Raw genomic sequence first — 16,132 nt, forward strand, 5'->3', positions numbered from 1 at the left:
TACTGAGTATATGGATATACATTGACCGAATAATAACCCAGATAAAGTTACCACATCCTTTTTGTTGTCCTAACTTTATCCAGATAGTTACCCAGTTACTAGACTGAATCTTGCCACTAATGAGGTAACTTCTGACTCTTCCGATTCTGAACCTCCAAACCATCCTGGCACTGTGTCGAAAAGGCCAAGACAGACTGTCTAAATTTCAGCGCTATTATTGACCCTGAGATTAGCAAGTTTAGTGTGGTCAATGGAAGGATAGACTGCTCAGAGTTGTTGCAGTATAGTGACGGGGGTAACATACCAAGAAACTATTATCTATTGGTAAAAATCTGAGAGAATTCTGAACACAGACAGAAAGACTGAACATCTCGGTAGATGGAGTCCATAAGCCCCATCCAGTCTGCCCATCTCACTTTCCACAGATCTTCAACCATCATTTTGCAGACCCTGTGCGATTCTTTTGTCTTCCACAGATCCACCTTCCTTTCCATGAAAAACTATTTCCTCAGCTTGGTTTATCTTTATGCTTATTAACATTTTTTATACCGCTTAACTTTCACATACTCGTACTACCAAAGGCCACTTTTTCCCGCGCCTTGGTAAAAGGAGGGTGAATGTTGAAAATCAGTGATAAAGAGTAACTAGAGCACCAGAGGGAATAAAGTGTAAAGAAAGTGATCAAAATTAATGCCAGAGTAATTCAAGTGTGAAAAATGAAAAGAAGCCGTCACAAACCTTTAAAAAGAGTATGAAGAAATCTCGGTGCTATAAAACAAATTAGACCACACTGGCTTTACTTCCCGCACGGCCATTTCCTGCAGGAAAGAAAGATTAACCCTTTACACCAGCTTGGTAAAAGAGGTCCTTTATGAACAACCAAATCAAACAATACTTGCAGATGGTCGCCCCAAAATCATGCTTGGGGCTGGTTACATATCTAAGTGGAAATGGCGCTTCAAATAAGACAAATAGTACATCAGATGGAATTGACAGAGACATCCTATATAATAATTCTCACCTCCAACGTTCTAATGTGCCTGGTACCATGGCTCCCTCGGAGGTGGTCTGCTAGGCAGTTTAGAATGCACTGATGTCAGTGATGTCACTGACAGCTGATTCCAAGGCAAGGGGATGGAGTAGAGAAACACGCGGAGCGTGTTTCCCTACTCCTTCCCCTGCCTGGGAAACAGCTGTCAGTGCCCCCCCCTCGGCGCAACACCCAAGCCCCTCCGCCCCGGCATAGCACCCATGTCCCTACCCCCCTCAACACATCACCCAAAACCCTCCCCCTGGCGCATCACCAAAGCCCCTACCCCCCCCCCCCCCTCGGGCACATCAACTCTCTCGCCACCCGCAGCCGCCAATGCTAACGCTGTCCGGCTGCTTCTGCTTCTCCTGTGGAGCAGCAGCGGCTGGTACAAAAAGAAAAAAGCCAAAAAAAAGATTTTTAACCTGAAACGCGGCTCCGTAGACAGCCATCTGCATTGGCTGTCGTCACTGCAGCCGCTCCTCCTCTCCCCTCCACGTCACTGCCCCTGCAGGAAGACCCCGGAGGAGCGCAGCGACGTCAGAGGGGAGAGGAGGAGCGGCTGCAGAGATGACAGCCAATGCCAGATGGCTGTGTACGGAGCCGTGTTTCAGGTTTAAAATCTTTTTTTGGCTTTTTTCTTTTTGTACCGGCCGCTGCTGCTCAACAGGAGACACAGCAGTGGCCGGACAGCGTTAGTATTGGCGGCTGCGGGTAGCGAGGGGGTTGATGTGCCCAAGGGGGGGGGGGGTAGGGGTTGGGTGATGCACTGGGGGAGGGGTAGGGGTTTGGGTGATGCGCCGAGGGGGGAGGGGAGGGGAGGGTCGCTGGACATGGGTGGCTGGAGGGGGCAGGGGGAGAGGAGGGTCGCTGGACATGGATGGCTGCGGGGGGGGCAGGGAAGAGGGAGATGGGGAGGGGGTCCTGAGACCAGATGGGTGGCTGCAAGGGGGCAGGGGAGAGGAGGGTCGCTGGACATGGGTAGCTGCAGGGGGAGAGGAGAGTCGCTGGACATGGGTGGCTGCAGGGGAGAGAGGAGGGCCGCTGCACATGCGTGGCTGCAGGGGCAGAGGAGGGTTGGTGGGGAGGGGGTCCTGAGACCAGATGGGTGGCTGCAGGGGGGGCAGGGGAGACAGGAAGGGGGGGGGGATTACTTTGCCTACCGAAACGGGCCTTTTATACTAGTTACAAATAAAGCATAAATCTAAGCCGCTATGCCCAGAATCATTCTGATGCACTAAAGTAACATATAACCAAATTCAAAGACACAAGGTTGTCACGAAACACTTAGCCACCCACCTGAGGTTATCCTGCAGCAGCTTAAGGGGTCTAGCCCCATAGGAGCCAACTTTTGAAAATGATTGGGGGTGCTGAAATTTTTTTTTTTTTTTTACAGGCAGTGCGTCTCTCTCTCCCCCCCTCCCATCTTAAAATTCTGTCTACTGCAGTCTTCACCTGGGCAGTGGCAGCGCCACTTATAGGCTGCCTGCAACCTGCACCAGGACTTCTTCCCTTAACAGTCCCACCCCTCAGTCCCCCTGTACTGTGCAAATAGAAAGAGATGCAAATTTAAAAAACGGACATATTTCAATCACTATACTATAGGTTAACAAATACAAATAAAACAAAAAATGGAAAATATGATAATATCATTTTAGTGGACTAAATACATTTTTCAGTTAGCTTTCAAAGGCCAAAACCTCTTTCCTCAGGTCAGGACAGTATACTGCTGTTATGGTATTCTATTCTGACACAAGAAAGGAGGGTTTGGTCTCCAAACATTAGTCAAAAATGTATTAAAATTAGTCCAGTAAAGGTATCACCTTACTTCCATTTTCTGTATTTATTAACACAGCTACCACACTACTTTATCCTAAACTAAAAATAAAATTCATTTTTTCCTACCTTTGTGGTCTGGCCGTTTACTGTTTCTAATTGTGTTGGTCCCAGTCTCTTGTTTCTTCTTTCCTCGATCTTTAACTTCCCCCCTTTCCATCCAGCGTCTACCCCCTCTCTCCCCCCTTTCCTTCCAGCATCTGCCCCCTCCCTTCCCCCTTTCCATCCAGCATCTGCCCCCTCTCTCCTTTCCATCCAGCGTCTGCCCCCCTCTCTTCTCTCTTTCCGTCCAGCGTCTATTTTCTCCATCTATGTGTAGTTTTTCTCCTCTTCTCCCTTTCCCTCATCTCTGTCAGTATACATCTCCTTCCTCTTTCTTCACTCCCCTCCATCCATATGCAACTCCTTCCTCTCTCTTCCCTCTCCTCCATCCATGTCCACCATTTTTCCTCTCTCTCCGCCCCTCCATCCATGTTCATCTCACTTCCTCTCTTCCCCTCCATCCATGTCCAGCATTTTTCTTCTCTCCCCTCCATCCATGTGCATCTCCTCCTGTCTTCCCTCCCCTCCATCTATGTCCAGCATTTCTCCTCTCTCCCCGCCATCCATGTGCATTTCCTCCTGTCCTCCTTTTCCCTCCATCCATGTCCAGCATTTCTCCTCTCCCCTCCATGTGCATCTACTTCCTGTCTTTCCTCCACTCCATGTCCAGCATTTCTCCTCTCTCCCCTCCCCTCCGTCCATGTGCATCTCCTTCCTGTCTTTCCTCTCCTCCATGTCCAGCATTTCTCCTGCCCTCCCCTGCATCCATGTACAGCAACTCTCCTCTCTCCCCTGCCCTCTCCCCCCATCCATATCCAGTAATTCTCCTCTCTCCCCTGCCCTCCCATCCATACTACTAATACTTATCATTTCTATAGCGCTACAAGGCATACGCAGCGCAGTACACCATACACAAAAAGACAGTCCCTGCTCAAAGAGCTTACAATCTAGAACCAGATGCATCCATTATTCTGTGTTCACTGCAGTGTGGCACAGGTGAAGAGTAACCATACCACACATTTATACAGACCCCTGTCTGATTTTGCAGGGCACTTTCTCCACACACCATGTTCCAAGACATAAAGCAGCTCTGAGGCTCTGTGAGGAGCAATAAATTCTGTGCTTTTTATTCTACATTTCATCCTATTCTCTTTTGAGATTGTATTTCAAAGGAAACACAGTGCATATTTTATTATTTATGGATAGTTCCCTGGTGCAACCACCATTCTTCAAATTATGCTCAGAATACAATGTATAGTCTACTACACAAAGCTCAGGAGCAGCTGGTTCCAATAGTAAACGAATAAGGCTTAACATACCGCTCCTATTAAAAGTGCAGCACAAAGACACTAACTCTGCCCAGATCCTTGTTAATGTCTGCCCAAACTTCTGAACAGGCTACTTTTCAAAATGCAAAGTGATTTTTCTACATTCTCTGGCTACAAGAACCATAAACTCTTTTTTAGCATTTCAATTACAATTTTAAAACAGAGAACAAAAAATGTTTTTCTTGCCATTGCACGATCTCCTTTTGGTTTCTCATCAGTTATGTGTCACAGCAGTTTAAGGTTCAAACGACATTTGACCTTTTTAAACATTTGTAACAGCAGCCAGAGATAAAACAGAGCACCATTTAATCGGGAAAGACTCAGTGTTTGCAGTCTGTTTGAGGGGTGTAGGCAGGAGTTCAAGGGAAGTACAGCTATATGTAATGAAGACAAGGCAGGAGAAATCTCTCTATATAAAAGGCACCACCAACGTTCTAAATGAAGCCTCCAGCCGGAAGTGTGAAGGGGGAGAGTTTCCCCATGAGTGTCTGCCCCGCCCTCGCTCTCTCTGTAACACAAACAGTGAAGGAAAACACAGCAAAGCACTAAATCAAATCGCTCTCTCTGTAACAGTGAAGGACTCAGAGGGGGGAGGGGAGAGAGGGCAGAGGGCAGGGACATGCACACAGAAGAAAACCTTGCTAGCCCCCGTTTCATTTGCATCAGAAACGGGGCTTTTTTACTAGTTTATTATAAATATTAAGACAAATAATATTCAAATCTGAGTTAATGTAAAACTCAAACAAGGAGACAGAGGTTTAGAACCATGGCCATTAACTGAAAAGAAAAAAAAATAACCCTAAACATGAGCCCTTAGGACACTAGTCTAACTTTCAAAGACACATTTTTTCACAAAATAAGAGGACGACACAAATTAAACTTCTTTCTACCTCCTGTTAGTTTAAAATCTATTACTTTGATTTACCTGACTGAACGGCAGTGAAAGCAGAGCAGAGCAGGCTCGCCTCTTCAGTCTTCTCCTTCCCTCTTTCAGCGTCCCGCCCTTGCGTAAACAGGAAATGAGGGCGGGACGCTGAGAGAGGGAAGGAGAAGACTGAAGAGGCGAGCCTGCTCTGCTTTCACTGCCGTTCAGTCAGGTAAAATCAGTTTTAAGCACTGGCTGAGCTGCAGGAAAGCAAGGAGGACAGGTTTCTAAATATTGGGGGTGCTCGAGCACCCACAGCACCCACGGAGTTGGCGCCTATGTCTATCCCCAACACAGCTCAGGTCTGCCTGCACCTGCTTCTTGTGCTCTACACTAGCACCCTCCTCCCACAGACTGAATCATAACTGCCTCTGGGCGAGTCTCCTGCTTTCAAGTTATTCCCAGTGATTTCTAGGTTACTTGGGCCACAGTCCCAGTGGTCCCACAGTTCCCAGAAAGCACTCACAGACCCAACACACAAACCACCAGATTTCTTTATCAGTCCAGACAAATGGGGCAAACAAACAAGTAGGTTAATTCTCTTAAAAATATTGAACAGTGGAACAAAATAGTGCAAATAGCAAACAATAACAGGTAACTGAAATATTGATTAATTATAACACTAACTAAACATGTGATATCTTTAGGGGCCTCCTTCTACCTTAATTTTCCTTGTAAATGTGTTATTAAATATTTGGGTCTTAAGTATTATTTCTACCAGCCTGAACAGTTGAAGGCATTTATAAATATGAAGAAACTTGGTAAACCGTAGGTCTTGATGAATAATAATTGTTAATAAGCTAGGTATACATGCAATGCATATTTCCTATTTAATTTTGTTCTACTTTGTGTAGTCTTCACATTTGCTTAGACTACCCCCCACTAATTGAGGTCTAAAGAAGATAATTTTGTTATTTTCTTGGTAAAAATGTTTTACTTAAATTTATATTTTTCTTTCTGTATTGCTTATTCAAATGTAACTGTATTGTTACATTTGATAAAAAAATTAATAGAGATTAAAATTAAAAAGAAATATTGAACAGTGGAACAAAATAGTGCAAATAGCAAACAATAACAGGTAACTGAAATATTGATTAATTATAACACTAACTAAACATCTGTATACTACCGGGGAAGATCAGGACATAGAATTCACACAGCCTCAGCTGAAGTGAAACTCCCACTTTTACCAGCTACTAGCACACTCACAAAAGAAAACACAGTCTCCCTCCAATACTTAAAGTTCAAAGGAACATTTGGGAACACTGATATTTAGAAAAAGTGGACAAATGGGAAAAGAGCAGCACCTGTCACGTAATAAATAATGCATAAGGCTGATGTCACATAATGGCACAAATTGGGCAACTAATAAAAAGAATAGCACATCTCATATAAAAAACACACAAAAAACTAGCATATTATCCAGTCAATATCACACTAATTATGCAGTGTTTTCTCATTATTATGGTTACTTATGGGGGGACAGAGAGTGAAAAAAGGAGTGTTTCGGGGTGGGAATATGGTTGTTTATATGACTGGATTCATATGTTTTTGTGGATTTGGCATTAAAATGAATACAAACAGGCTTATTTTCGAAAGAGAAGGGCGCCAATCTTTCGACACAAATCGGGAGATGGGTGTCCTTCTCTCAGGGTCGCCCAAATCGGCATAATCGAAAGCCGATTTTGGGCGCCCTCAACTGCTTCCCATCGCGGGGACGACCAAAGTTCACGGGGGCGTGTCGGAAGCATAGTGAAAGCGGGACTGGGGCGTGCTTAACACATGGGCGTCCTCGGCCGATAATGGAAAAAAGGACGCCCCTGACGAGCACTTAGCCGACTTTGTTTTCTTGCAACCAAGCCTCAAAAAGGTGCCCGAACTGACCAGATGACCACCGGAGGGAATCGGGGATGACCTCCCCTTACTCCCCCAGTGGTCACTAACCCCTCCCACCCTCAAAAAACAACTTTAAAAATATTTTTTGCCAGCCTCTATGCTAGCCTCAAATGTCATACCCATCTCCATTACAGCAGTATGCAGGTCCCTGGAGCAGTTTCAGTGGGTGCAGTGCACTTCAGGCAGGCGGACCCAGGCCCATCCCCCCCTACCTGCTACACTTGTGGTGGTAAATGTGAGCCCTCCAAAACCCACCACAAATCCACTGTACCCACATCTAGGTGCCCCCCTTCATCCCTAAGGGCTATGGTAGTGGTGTACAGTTGTGGGGAGTGGGTTTGGGGGTAAGGGAGCTTTGCACCTGGGAGCTTTTTCTGAAGTCCACTGCAGTGCCCCCTAGGGTGCCCGGTTGGTGTCCTGGCATGTCAAGGTGACCAGTGCACTACAAATGCTGGCTCCTCTTATGACCAAATGGCTTGGATTTGGTCATTTCTGAGATGGGCGTCCTCGGTTTCCATTGTCGCTGAAAACCGGGGACGACCATCTCTAAGGGCGACCACCTCTAAGGTCGACCTAAATGTTGAGATTTGGGCGTCCTCTACCATATTATGGAAATGGAAGATAGCTCCCATCTTGTTTCGATAATACAGGTTTCCTCGCCCCTTCGCGAAGATGTCCTGCAAGGATGCCCTCAGAAAAATTTGGGCGCCCCGTTAGATTATGCCCCTCAAAATGATTTATGTTTCAAGTTTTATTGATGATCCTTCAAAATGAACATACAGCATATCATTAGGCAACAATTTGCTAACAATCCTTCAAAATACAAATAAAGTGATAATTGGAACATCAGACATTTTAACATTTTCTACTCCCTCCCACCCACTCTCCTAACCCCCCTCCCCTCCAAATTGAGCTTCAACAACTTTAATTATACAACAATTTAAGGAACTGACACGCTCAGAATATGTTAAGTTGGGAAGAGATAGTCAGAGCTGGCTACCCAAAAACAGTCAGTGTCCATAACCTCAACCCAAGTTTATGGTAGCATACCCCTCCCTCCTATGCCACCCCTAAGATCGATACCCCCCCCCCCCCCCCCCGAGATAATACTAAGAACCAGGCTGATGAAGCCTGGATCACAAAAGACGTTGACAGTAGAAAAGGGAGATAGGAAACCCTTGCTCAGCCCCACCCTCCACCTAACCCACCAGGCAACAATCCAGAACAAGGACACCTATTGTGAAAATACCCCCCCACCCCCGAGCCTCCTATACGTGCCTATCGGAAAAGATTCAATAAACCCTCCCCTAGAGTTCTCCAGCCCCCCCACTCCATGTTATACCTTCTAACTCTATCTAATTGTAGTGAGGAAATCTTATTCCCTCCATAGCTACCAACCCTCATCCAGAGCCTGATAATTCACCAAGTTGGTTAAGAATAAAGCTGCGGGTCTGAGGTGCTACAGCTTGAATATACCTCTCCCAAGTTAAATAGAATTGTCGTAATTTAAATTTTGAAGTGTGAGTCTCGAAGTTGCACCATTGCCAATAAGAAGGAGCCTCAGGCTTTATCCAATTTACTAAAATGCATTTTTTACCTATTAGGAATGCTTTATGAACTAATAAGGTTTGATGGACAGTACCTGCCCCCAAAAGGGACAACAACTCCCAACAGAACACTTTCCGGCAAAACCAATATCTTCCGCCCCCTAATTCTCTCCAGAAAACGAATCACTTTTAACCAAAAAGCTTTGATCGCTGGGCAGGACCATATAGCATGATAAAAAGTGCTCATAGGTCCTCTACATCGAATACATTGGGGCGAGTCTGCTCCACCCATTTTATGCAACCTTGATCGAGAGGTATAAGCCCTAAAAATCACTCTACCCTGACACTCTCTAAGTTCAGCACTACTTGTCCTACTCGGGATTTGGCTCATGCTTCCCACCAAAATTCTTGTTGTGATCAGTTTCTGTAGGTCCTCCGACCATAGCAGAGCGAGAGGAACTAATTCCCTCTGAGGGCAGCTCAGCAATAGTCTTTTGTGAAGCATTGATATCGAAATAGCTTCGTTCGTGGCCATTTCATGAAGCTCATGAATGCCCCTCAAAATGATTTAAGCATAAAAACTGCTGACTGCCGTGGGCTGAATATGGGCTGGATAATGTCACGTTCTTACTTTATAACAGCTGTACCATCAGTTCTGCCCAAAGCAACGACCTTGCATTGTCGATTGTCACTCCTATTTGAGTATAACCTGAAGAAGGAATGGGTGATAAGGCAAAGCTTGTTTTATTTTGCTGCATTGCACCCTGGAAGTCATGTGTTTACTATTTCATAAGCTTATTCCTGGAATAAGCAGCAGAAAATCTTTTACTCTTTTGGGATCTTGCCAGGTACTTGTGATCTCGATTCACCACTGTTGGAAACAGGATACTGGGCTTGATGGACCTTCAGTCTTTCTCTGGATGGCAGTTCTTATGTTTGAATGTACTTATGAGATCATTGAAGGACATTTTTATAATTCAAAATCTCTAACATTTCTCTATTTTTTTTTTACAAAGTAAAATCACATCCTGCAGGAATGGGTAAGTTTTATTCAGTTAACAACTTATATATTTTAGGGGTGGGCAATTAATGCGTTAATAACACTATAAATGCATTAATATTTTAACGCATACCATGTTGTTTGAACTGACCAGATGACCACCGGAGGGAATCGGGGATGACCTCCCCTTCCTCCCCCAGTGATCACTAACCTCTCCCACCCTCAAAAAACAACTTTAAAAATATTTTTTGCCAGCCTCTATGCTAGCCTCAAATGTCATACCCATCTCCATTACAGCAGTATGCAGGTCCCTGGAGCAGTTTCAGTGGGTGCAGTGCACTTCAGGCAGGCGAACCCAGGCCCTTCCCCCCCTACCTGCTACACTTGAGGTGGTAAATGTGAGCCCTCCAAAACCCACCACAAATCCACTGTACCCACATCTAGGTGCCCCCCTTCATCCCTAAGGGCTATAGTAGTGGTGTACAGTTGTGGGGAGTGGGTTTGGGGGGCTCAGCACACAAGGTAAGGGAGCTATGTACCTGGGAGCTTTTTCTGAAGTCCACTGCAGTGCCCCCTAGGGTGCCTGGTTGGTGTCCTGGCATGTCAGGGTGACCAGTGCAGTACAAATGCTGGCTCCTCTTATGACCAGATGGCTTGGATTTGGTCATTTCTGAGATGGGCATCCTTGGTTTCCATTGTCGCTGAAAACCGGGGATGACCATCTCTAAGGGCGACCACCTCTAAGGTCGACCTAAATGTTGAGATTTGGGCGTCCTCTATCATATTATGGAAATGGAAGATAGCTCCCATCTTGTTTCGATAATACAGGTTTCCCCGCCCCTTCGCGAAGACGTTCTGCAAGGATGCCCTCAGGAAACCTTGGGCGCCATGTTTGATTATGCCCCTCAAAATGATTTATGTTTCAACAATTTTATTGATGATCCTTCAAAATGAACATACAGCATGATCATTAGGCAACAATTTACTAACAATCCTTCAAAATACAAATAAAGTGATAATTGGAACATCAGAAGTTTTAACGTTTTCTACTCCCTCCCACCCACTCTCCTAACCCCCCTCCCCCCTCCCCTCCAAATTGAGCTTCAACAACTTTAATTATACAACAGTTTAAGGAACTGACAAGCTCAGAATATGTTAAGTTGGGAAGAAATAGTCAGAGCTGGCTACCCAAAAACAGTCAGTGTCCATAACCTCAACCCAAGTTTATGGTAGCATACCCCTCCCTCCTACGCCACCCCTAAGATCGATACCCCCCCCCCCCCCTGAGATAATACTAAGAACCAGGCTGATGAAGCCCGGATCACAAAAGACGTTGACAGTAGAAAACGGAGATAGGAAACCCTTGCTCAGCCCCACCCTCCACCTAACCCACCAGGCAACAATCCAGAACAAGGACACCTATTGTGAAAATACCTTCCGAACCTCCTGTACGTGCCTATCGGAAAAGATTCAATAAACCCTCCCCTAGAGTTCTCCTTCTAACTCTATCTAATTGTAGTGAGGAAATCTTATTCCCTCCATAGCTACCAACCCTCATCCAGAGCCTGATAATTCACCAAGTTGGTTAAGAATAAAGCTGCGGGTCTGAGGTGCTACAGCTTGAATATACCTCTCCCAAGTTAAATAGAATTGTCGTTGTAATTTAAATTTGAAGTGTGAGTCTCGAAGTTGCACCATTGCCAATAAGAAGGAGCCTCAGGCTTTATCCAATTTACTAAAATGCATTTCTTACCTATTAGGAATGCTTTATGAACTAATAAGGTTTGATGGACAGTAGCCGCCCCCAAAGGGGACAACAACTCCCAACAGAACACTTTCCGGCAAAACCAATATCTTCCGCCCCCTAATTCTCTCCAGAAAACGAATCATTTTTAACGAAAAAGCTTTGATCGCTGGTCAGGCCCATATAGCATGATAAAAAGTGCTCATAGGTCCTCTACATCGAATACATTCGGGCGAGTCTGCTCCACCCATTTTATGCAACCTTGATCGAGAGGTATAAGCTCTAAAAATCACTCTACCCTGACACTCTCTAAGTTCAGCACTACTTGTCCTACTTGGGATTTGGCTCATGCTTCCCACCAAAATTCTTGTTGTGATCAGTTTCTGTAGGTCCTCCGACCATCGCAGAGCGAGAGGAACTAATTCCCTCTGAGGGCAGCTCAGCAATAGTCTTTTGTGAAGCATTGATATCGAAATAGCTTCGTTCGTGGCCATTTCATAAAGAATGCCTCTCAAAATGATTTAAACATAAAAACTGCTGACTGCCGTGGGCTGAATATGGGCTGGATAATGTCACGTTCTTACTTTATAACAGCTGTACCATCAGTTCTGCCCAAAGCAACGACCTTGCTTTGTCGATTGTCACTCCTATTTGAGTGTAACCTGAAGAAGGAATGGGTGATAAGGCAAAGCTTGTTTTATTTTGCTGCATTGCACCCTGGAAGTCATGTGTTTCCTATGTCATAAGCTTATTCCTGGAATAAGCAGCAGAAAATCTTTTACTCTTTTGGGATCTTGCCAGGTACTTGTGATCTCGATTCACCACTGTTGGAAACAGGATACTGGGCTTGATGGACCTTCAGTCTTTCTCTGGATGGCAGTTCTTATGTATGAATGTACTTATGAGATCATTGAAGGACATTTTTATAATTCAAAATCTCTAACATTTCTCTATTTTTTTTTTTACAAAGTAAAATCACATCCTGCAGGAATGGGTAAGTTTTATTCAGTTAACAACTTATATATTTTAGGGGTGGGCAATTAATGCGTTAATAACACTATAAATGCATTAATATTTTAACGCATACCATGTTGTTTGATGCTGCCTGTTTTTTTTAATGCTGACCCAACCCTCCCCCACTCGGGATTTTTTCTCCTTCCTCGGAACTGCCTCAAACTCCTTCGCTTCCCCTGCACGGACAGGCAGTGCCGTAGCGCGGGTGCCTGACACCCGGGGCGGGTCGCCGCTGCGCACCCCCCAGGGTGCAGGCACGGCCCCCCCCCCTCCGGAGCGCACGGCGCCCCCCCCCCCCCGAAATGAAGCCTACCTTGTAGCGGGAGGGCCGATCCGCCCCCAGTGCACGTCATTGGGAGCTGCATCGGCTCTGCTGCTTCCCTGCTTTCTCTGCCCCGGAACAGGAAGTAACCTGTTCCGGGGCAGAAAAGAGCAGGGAACCAGCGAACCGACATCCCCCCCAGCGCGTGCACCCGGGGCGGACTGCCCCACTGCCCCCCCTTCCTACGCCACTGCCGACAGGCTCTGCAGATACTTGAGCTGCATGGTGCATGAAGTTGGGGAAAGTCTCTTGAGACTTGAAACTGCGAGACTTCCCCAAATTCCTGCACTGCGCGACTCAAGTATCTGTTGAGCCCAATCACTGTGCAGGGCGAGACAAGGAGTTTGAGGCAACGCTGAGTCTGAGCCCTGCTGTACAAGTAAATGTAGGGATTGGGGAAGAGAAACTTGGTGAAGGCTAGGCATTGGGGCATTAGAGAAACTGGGTGAAGGCTGTTTGAAACTTTATTCTTTAATGGCCAAAATGCAGTGATTTAGCGCACTTAATTGCATGATTACAATTTTTAATCGCATGATTGATCACTATTAAAATATTTAATTATTGTCCACCCCTAATATATTTTTATATCATTGTACTTATTTCTCTTATCTGAGATTTGATCATTGTTCATCATTATTTTGATGCAGATTGGTGGATGGAATTTGGCAGATATACAGGTAACTGAATCTGATATATAACTTATTATGCCAAATCATCAAATCCACTAATGTGTCCTTTGAGTGTGATTTCGCTATTAACCTACAAATGCACTCGATCTGCAGCCCCTCCTTTACCTCTCTACCCTCATCTCCCCTTACGTTCCTACCCGTAACCTCCGCTCTCAAGACAAATCCCTCCTCTCAGTACCCTTCTCCACCACCGCCAACTCCAGGCTCCGCCCTTTCTGCCTCACCTCACCCCATGCCTGGAACAAACTCCCTGAGCCCATACGCCAGGCCCCCTCCCTGCCCATCTTCAAAGCCTTGCTCAAAGCCCACCTCTTCAATGTCACCTTCGGCACCTAACTACCATACCTCTATTCAGGTAATCTAGACTGCCCCCACTTGACATTTCGCCCATTAGATTGTAAGCTCTTTTGAGCAGGGACTGTCCTTTTTGTTAAACTGTACAGCGCTGCGTAACCCTAGTAGCGCTCTAGAAATGTTAAGTAGTAGTAGTAGATTTCGCTATACAGACACCTACAGCCAGTGTTAGGGATCATTTTCACCCCTGTGATAGAGAAGACAATGTGTGTTTCCCCTGATCAGGGTCAGGGAGTGATTCCTCGGGTTCAGACCTGGCAAATTTCCCACATTCATTGGGAGACTCTCGCTTTCTCGGGTCATCTCCGAAACTTCCACAAGGGAGTGAATGACCAGATTAGGACAAGAACTGTTTCCATCTGAATGATACAGTAGAATTTGCTTCTGGAAATGGCCACCAAGCATCCAGTGGGGTGAGTTACAAGCTACATGTACCAATCGTAAGAGAAAGAAACATGTGATGTGTCTTAGTGACAAAATAGGTGTGTTGGATAAGCTTCATTCCGGCATGTGTATTTCTCCCATTGGCTGCGAGTTAAAGTTTAATGAATCAACAATCATCCATCCAGCAAAGAAAGGAAGAGATTCAGTGGTCTGTTCGTGAAGCAGAACCAGAAAGTTCCAAAACTACATCTGTGCTTCGTGTTGAGTCAATAGAAAAGATGGAAAGGTGATTAAATTTGTGGATAATACAAATGGTGGATTAAAGCATAAATCACTGTGGACAACATTCCTGTGGGAATGAAAGCCAAACAGATTTATAAACACATCACCCAGGGTCAGGAAAGCGTGAAACCCTTTTCTGCTAGTTCTGGCTGTCTTGTGTTGGGGTCTTGTTGAGAATTTAGGGGGTCCCGAGCCCCCCAAGAAGGCTAGAGTGACCTCGATCTGACTCCATCTCTAGATAGCACTAGTACTGGGGTAATCAGAGGGTTGTGAAGTTCTAAGAGAAATTGCCACTGAGAGACGCTAGATCTAAGGAAAAGGTACCAGCCTTATGACAAACTGGAATCAGATTACAAGTTATACAATGCAGTGAAAGATAGCTGCTGGATGCAACAAAAGCATTTATACTTACAGCCTTTCATTATTAAGTGAAACCCACAAATCATCATTTGGAATGAGGAGTTTATTTGTACATCACTTTAATCAGGTACATTCAGCAGACAGATTCTGGGTACAATCGGACAGAGCTTCGCTGCTTCCAAGGTGTCAGGGACGGACTCCGAAACTAAGCCAAAATCTCCCCTCTTTTATACCTACATCTCTCAATACAAGTCAATTGTGAAGTACCTTTTTTTCTAATATTTCTCAATTTCTAAGATCATACTTTCGCATCCGGCCAGGTGCTTCCGTTCTTGTAAACAACTTGTTCCTTAATACTAAAAATATCTGTTCTAGCTATTGCAAATTATTGTGCAACTTCCTCTTTTGTCAATATGTTTTCTCTTCTGCCAAAACATCTTATTTTTTTGCATATCAGTTTCACTTCCTCTTTTTCTATTATCTTATGATCTAAGTTTCATCTTATAGAAAGACAAACTCCATTTTAATAAGTGCTACATTCAATTTGTACCTGATTTTGTTAAGACTCATCTATAAGGCTATTAGTAGGTTATCAGGCCTAGTCAGTGCTTTTCAGCTGTACAAAGCTATGTAGCTTGGCCCACCACTATTCCAGTGGATATATCTTAAACTAGAACGCATATTAACTTGCAGAAAAAGCAAGTCCTTGCTCAGCCAGTCATAGATTTTTAAACCTAGCTGGTATTTTTACAGCCTGAGTCCTAAAATCTGGCCTTCCACCCTTCCGGTGGGCATCCAGTGAGGGCCTCTTGCTGTAGTATAATTATACATTCCCCACTTGTCACCCCCTCTGGAGAGGGGTGACACAAAGCTCGTCAAGCTTGTCATCATCCATTCCAGAAGGTGGCAAGTTATCAAACGAGAGGGGGAGTTTTGCTCTTATGGATTGCTAGCAGATATTATGCAAGACAGAAAACTTCATTCTTAGGTTATATATTATTTAGGCATATGGAATTCCCTTTATATTACCCAATCCCTTGGGCCTTAATCCTGATGTCATCTCTCTTGAGACTTACTCAAAGCCTGTAGTGAGAGAGGTTTTATGAATGGGACAAATCCATGAGTTCATTTACAAAATCCCATGAAATATAGGTATGCGGGTAATAGCAATTTCAGGTGGATCATACTAATAAATACTTTCAGGTCTTGCTACGACTTCTATTGTATCTGTTGCATAGTACATGGGGAGATAACCTAATGTATCTATCTCAGTGGTCCTCGGAAGGAATAGTGGTTTTGATTAAGCATTGTTATGGTGGCTCAACAAATATACGGTTAGTATTCAGATTGCAGGCTGTTTAAGGTTGTAGGTATTCAGA

The 16,132-nt window shown here is 44.9% G+C and overlaps 1 protein-coding gene across 5 annotated transcripts in view; it reads left to right on the forward strand.

Annotated features, from left to right (window-relative positions):
• LOC115468248 (E3 ubiquitin-protein ligase TRIM39-like) overlaps positions 1 to 16,132 on the forward strand; it is an 85,426-nt gene that overhangs the window by 20,803 nt on the left and 48,491 nt on the right. For 2 of the 5 annotated variants that reach the window (XM_030199796.1, XM_030199792.1), the window contains exons 6-7: positions 12,319 to 12,342; positions 13,332 to 13,361. In XM_030199796.1, coding sequence (XP_030055656.1) covers positions 12,319 to 12,342; positions 13,332 to 13,361 — 54 coding nt within the window. Of the gene's footprint in view, positions 1 to 9,322; positions 9,329 to 9,620; positions 9,645 to 12,318; positions 12,343 to 13,331; positions 13,362 to 16,132 lie in introns of all 5 variants that reach the window. The other 3 variants (XM_030199794.1, XM_030199793.1, XM_030199795.1) reach the window with 3 other exon arrangements.

This window comes from Microcaecilia unicolor, chromosome 4 (assembly GCF_901765095.1).
Source record: "Microcaecilia unicolor chromosome 4, aMicUni1.1, whole genome shotgun sequence".
NCBI classification, from domain to species: Eukaryota; Metazoa; Chordata; class Amphibia; order Gymnophiona; family Siphonopidae; genus Microcaecilia; species Microcaecilia unicolor.